At 36.1% G+C, this 6101-nt stretch overlaps 1 protein-coding gene across 1 annotated transcript; it reads right to left on the reverse strand.

Moving 5' to 3' along the window:
* Positions 1-3077, reverse strand: LOC114533447 (caspase-9-like). Its single transcript, XM_028554965.1, has 2 exons — positions 2889-3077; positions 1-1035 (listed from the first exon to the last, which is right to left on the reverse strand). Exons 1-2 carry the CDS (start codon positions 3043-3045, stop codon positions 671-673), a joined length of 522 nt encoding a protein of 173 aa, XP_028410766.1. The 5' UTR covers positions 3046-3077; the 3' UTR covers positions 1-670.
* Between the last annotated feature and the right edge of the window lie 3024 nt (positions 3078-6101).

The following is a 6101-nucleotide window of genomic DNA, read 5'->3' on the forward strand; positions in this document are numbered from 1 at the left end:
ATTATTTATATCCTAAATTGTTTCGCTTTAGTTCTTTTAAAATAGTTTTAAAAAATCTACGAGTCAACTCCAAAGGCGTGGTGAACGAGACAGGCCAAAGATCAAGGGATGTAATTATGTTGATAAAAAATCAATGCCAAACTTTTTCGCCTAAATGACTCATAGAATGCGACAGTAATGCAACTTTGAGCAAGTGATAAAGGCTTTCCCAATGGTTGGTGGCCAATTTTCAAATCATAGGCCTAGATTTAGATCCCTGGAATCAGCCAAATCTGCGCATGATCAATCAGCATGACTAACCCACTAAATATTCGTGGCAATAATTTAGTTTTTTGGAACTGTGGCGAATTTACTTTTACTGACGAATTTTCATTCTCCTATTTTAGACCGATAATAGAGCATTTTCGTAAATTCTAACGTGGTGAATTACTGTAGGGTGTCACATCCTCTTACGGCCCTACCGTCGCCACGCCCCTACTTAACACAGTTTTGTCTTTTTGAGTCTGCTCAAAGATGACTCGTCGTCGTTAAATAATTATTAACGAAAAAGTAAAAAAATAATAGCAACAACAATCAGCCACATGTAAACACAAATATTATTATATACTCATGCGATGGTATAAAATACGTAGAATCATCCTGAAGTGTCTTCATAATTTTCACTAGAATTTCAAAAATATATAGGGCCACGTAGAGTGCTTCTGAATTCTGGCATCTGAACTTTGAATTTCCCTTGGATCCTGTTTGAAACCATTCCTTGCACGTGCGTGATGACGTCGACCAAATGTCTAGGATTTCGATTTCTTCTTCCTTCACTCCCGTATTCCTCACAAAGGGCCCTAGTTAATTCATCAATATACCACGAACCACATTCGGTATCTCTGTAAGCCACGTAACCAGGGGAAGTTGAGAATGCTATCAAGTGATCGGCTTGGAGCGGAAGATAACCCGAGCTTTCTACATTCGGATGTGATGGCAATCCTTCCGACGGGACAGATGGAAGCGACGATGCTGATGCATTTACGCTTGGTTCAGCTGAAACGAAATCAGTGCAAAATATTTCAAAAAGGCAGTCTGTGTAACTGTTTTGTCAACCACTATTGAGTTCATTTAGTTTTATAAACGTTATATAAGTTTGAACTTAAAATACTGTTATGGCGTATAACCACAGAGTAAACAATAGGACAGAACTGGAACTAGGCAGCGTATAGTACCCGCTATTTTAGTGCGTGTGAGCATAAAGTGACCAACAGCGCATGCTCGGCAAGTGTCTGAAACGTTCAAAATGGCTTGGATTTCTCGCTTAAACATTTTCGATTAATTGTAGCTGAATTTGAAGTGTGAATAATTCCACTCGAAATTAAGACCACTTAAAACCTCTAGAATTTACCTACATCGAGTGAACTGCGAAAATCAAAATCGATTTACCCTCACCAATTAATAAACTTGTTAAAGCCGCATTAAAACTTAATCCCCAAAAAAACGCTGCGCGAATCTTGGTTTCAAGCAACTTATCTGTTAAGGTGGTCCGCTACAAAAAAATCATGATTTATTCTGTTTTAAATATTTCAGGGGATGGGAACTTAAATGTATTCCTAAGCGATCCTGAATAATTTTTCCAAAAAAATATGCAAAGAATGCGAGAATGAAGGTGATTTAGAACATTATATATTTTTTTCTTTTATCTTGAAAAATATAAAAATCTTTTCACGACAAATTGCAAGATAAGTTGCTGTGAGTGAAAAAAGACTTGTAGGAATCTTCAATCACTATAGTTACCAAGACAAGACACACCCAAATGACCCAATGGTGGAAATACACAATTTTCGTGAACACGAGAAGAAACTAGGTTTTAACGCTAGAACCAGGATTAGTTTTATTTAGTTCTAAATATTTTTTGTCTCGGAACTGAACGCGAAATAAATAAAACTTTTCCGGTATTTTTTCATTGTTCTATCGTATTGTTTTCTATAATTTATAAATATATGCAAAACTTTTTTCGTCGCTTTTCTTATAAGCAAACAAGAATTCTCATTCCCCCTACTTTCGTGCACGATAACTTAAAAAGTAGTAAAACTAACTTCATAAAATTTTCATGGTAGACCTTAAAGATAATTGGCATGGACGTGAACCTGAATGTGTTGTATTCCGTTCAGTCTAAGTAAGATAGCAACTGTTTCTTCCAGATAGATGATAGACGTTTTATATTTATAGCTTGTAAACGCTAAATACTGCACAAGTTTTATTTATTCGAGCTTCAACTTCCAGACAAAAATATCCAGAACTATATAAAACCAATTCCGTCGTTATAGCGTTAAAACCTACAATCCTGGACAAAACAGTCAATAAAAGTATTCAAAATCTTAAAAAAATGCTTTGGTGCAACTTGAAGCAAGTGTTTCCCCCCGTTTACCCCCCAATCAATGTTGGATATCTTTTCAAGTTGCCTTTGCTTGCTAAACCTAACATTGCCAAGGGGATGGGGGGAGAATATCGCATGAAACAAGTAAGTTAATCGGAATGAAAGAAAATTGTACTTTACCAACGGTGTTATGAACAGGTTTTGTCCATGATTGTAGTCAGTTATGGTGTCTAAAAAAATTGGTCCATTTTCGACCATTGGGTGTATCTGGTCTGGGTAACTTAAGTGATTGAAGATCTTTCTTCACTTAGAGCAACTTGGATTGCAATATGGCATTAACAGATTTTCATATTTTTTTAAGTTAAAAAAAGAATTTCTGTAGTGAACGCGACCACCTCAACATCGGAGGTCCTACCGTTGTGCGCCTCTTGAATTAAATTTCCGTGTTTTGATGGCCTGATCCAAACACGGTCTTGGGCCAATCAGAACACACGTTATATACATGTTATTTTAAAAGACATTTTACCTGCCAAAGCATTCGGCTCTCGGATTCCCATACTAACTTCCTTCCCTCGGCATTTTTGAATCATGAATATTTTTGGCTTCCCGACCAGTGAAGAATTAAATTTTCTAAATGGTGACAGTAATTCATCAACAGTCACAGATTGTCCTTTAGCGCCCATAATTCCATCGCGCACATCATCAGAACTATAACCATGGGATAATATCACTATACGATACAGTCGACACCCCCGTCGATGCATATGCGCCAGTTTTTGCTTGCTAAATTACTGATGTACTGCTTCATCTCATCACATGAAAGGTTATTGAAACACTGAATATAAGAGAAACCAAGCCTTCCAAAACAGTCTGTAAGTTTTCCAACGTCTGTACCACTTCCTCGCCGATAAGCAAAATAATTTCATTGCCAGCATAGTTGTCTGGAAGGGAAACAGCATGTTTAATGTCTATTTACACGATCATTTTGTCGATACACGATCGACATACAATCATTTACTGAACATATTGCTAGCAGGATTTCCACCACTTATTTGCGTATCACTATCTTCATAGGGGGTAGCAATAACAAAAAAGAGAAACAAAAGAGAACTTTTGAAAAGAATGCATAATTATATCCTATTAACACAGATCTCCCCCCCCCCTTCCTTGTGTTTGTGAATTGCGAGGAAATTCCCTTCCATTGTGGAAACCATGATTGCTAGTTTTGTAAAGAAATTCTCATCAATATCCCATAAAATTGCAGCAATATCGCACTATTCAACAAGTTTACTGTAAAAGTGATCTTTATGCATACTTGATAAAAACAGGCCCTCTTCTTGCCATAGGATAAAATCTCACAGGACCACCATCTACGTTATCTGATAATCTGAATCGTTTTCCAGTAGAGTCAAAATCTGGCGGACCGTCCACTATATCTTTGGCGTCATTCTTCCTTTTATTTTTGCGAGAATTTCTTACTTGTTTTTCTGCCTTCGGTTTAGTCTTTTCGGTCTGTTTTTGACCTTTGCGTGGTCGCAATGTTGGAGGCATCCTAAAGAACTAAATTGTATCCATGTCAAATTCTCTTTCTTATATTGTCAGCGGCTGTCTTAAATTAAGATCAAGTGAAATGTAACGCTTCGGATTCTCCGCCTGTGACCAGCCATGCAGGCTAGAAATCAGTAATAAGGCCCTGCCAATATTGCGAAATCTCGTCATTATGAGTTAAACAGACATAATTTTGAAAATACTTATCAACGATTCGTTACTAAACATGCAACATCTTCAAAATGAAAGTTTATCGAAAGAAAATCGCCGTCAAAAACCGCCTGTGTAGCCGGGGCTACTGAGGGGAATGGGGGTCTGTGAATGGTCAATTGCCCATGCCTATTTAATAAATTATACTAGAAATACATGCATGCAGAAACCCCTCGCTTCGGTTTAAATGTGAAAAAAAGAAATTGAGAAAAGTGTGGAAATATTTTTCTGCACGTGGAAGCACTGTAGTCATAGCAACTCGCAACGGTCGTATATTTTTAAAGAATCAAAGTTTACCCTCATATTTTTGTGAAAAAAATGGCAAAAATACGACAAGATTCTTACTTTTTTCTGGAAGTTAAGTTACTCATCTATAGTCAGTGTTATTGTTAATTATTTTAATTATTAAATACCATGAAATATAACATCAGACATCTCATACAGCTTCGGAAGTTTTATGTTACGCTTCGACTGGTTTTTGCACGGGAATGGTTTGATTTTGTTTTTTTTGTCATTATGAAAACAGAGTTTATAAATGAAATTATAATGTCGTTTATCACATAACACATTCAGATTTATAGTGAAATACATTTTAGAACTTTAAAGTTGTGTTTACCACAAAATAATTACTTTTTTAAAGCTGTGTCGGATGAAATATTATCAAGTGAAAATCTTCCGACTGTATTATACACGGTGAATTCGGTCAAAAATTTGGTCTTGTTATTTGTTAAACCGTGAAAAGTCCTGACCACATTCAAGTTTCCTTCTAATTTAATTAAAAATACATATATTCTTTATTTTATGAAAACATAAAATTATAAATTTCATCAAAATTTTGCAAACTTGACAGTTCATTTATTGACATTTGAAAAAACAAATTTTTGTCTCGACCAATCAAGAGCTTAGTGGTTCACTCTGGCGCATGCGCATAACGTAGAAGACTGTCCATGGCGTGAGGTCCATTGCATAATGGCGGACAACTTTGATTTCGCATTTGCACATCGTAGGTGTAAATATCCGAGCGGAATTAGTTCCCTCGCACGGTGCTCCGCACCGGCTCGGGGATTATATAATATAACATTTACAGTACGTGCGTGCTGATTGGTCAAGAAGCGTGTCTCTATAACTGTATAGAAACACGGGAATTTTCCCGCTGAACTTGACAAGCGAAACGATGTAATCAGAATTTGTAATTGAATCGAATTATAATATTTGCATAAAATATTTTTATTGAGTTATACTATAAAAGCTAAGAAATAAAAAACATTTTTTCTTGTGTTTCTATACAGTTATAGAAACACTTGTGGGAGTTTGGGAGAACTCGAAATAACGTGGAAAAACTTGCCCTACAGGCTCGTTCTCCCACTGATTATTTCTCGTTCTCTCAAACTCCCACGCGTGTTTCTATAACTGTATAAAAACACGGAAAATGTTTTCTATTTCTTAATTAAAATATACCATTTATAGCACGTCATTGCTGATTGGTCGAGAAGCGTGCTTCTATTTATCAATTAGACAACGAGTCCGAGTTGTCTATGAGCGAATAGTCAACGAAGGCGAAGCCTGAGTTGACTATTCGCTCATAGACAACGAAGGCGAGTTGTCTAATTGTTTTAGTATACACCCTGTACCTAGATATGTTAATTTCGAATCACGAAATTAATATCTAGTAAAACATCACGTATAGACAATGGTTGAGTAGCCAATCAGATTATCAGAATGTAGGATTTGTAATAGACAATAGTCGGGTGTATACTAAAACTGTATACGTAAAAACGCCAAACTTGTCAAGCGAAGTAATGTAATGAGAATTTGTAATTGAATCGAATTAAAATAATTTTTTAAAATCTTTTGATTTGACGGAAAATGTTTTCTATTTCTTAATCATTAAATTTTGCAATAGATGAACCAGATCGAGTACACAAATATGCGCGCAGTCGACGCATATATGAGCCGCTGAAAGCCAGAAGATGGTCACAAA

Source organism: Dendronephthya gigantea, unplaced genomic scaffold (assembly GCF_004324835.1).
Source record: "Dendronephthya gigantea isolate DGI-Jeju-01 unplaced genomic scaffold, DenGig_1.0 000090F, whole genome shotgun sequence".
Classification (NCBI taxonomy): domain Eukaryota; kingdom Metazoa; phylum Cnidaria; class Anthozoa; order Malacalcyonacea; family Nephtheidae; genus Dendronephthya; species Dendronephthya gigantea.

Bases quoted from the DNA above. Each gene is read 5' to 3' on its own strand.
- LOC114533447 (XM_028554965.1), bottom strand. From the start codon at position 3,045: ATGGGCGCTAAAGGACAATCTGTGACTGTTGATGAATTACTGTCACCA. The intron at 1,036-2,888 runs GTAAAATGTCTT...ATTTCGTTTCAG, and splicing joins AGAGCCGAATGCTTTGGCAG to CTGAACCAAGCGTAAATGCA.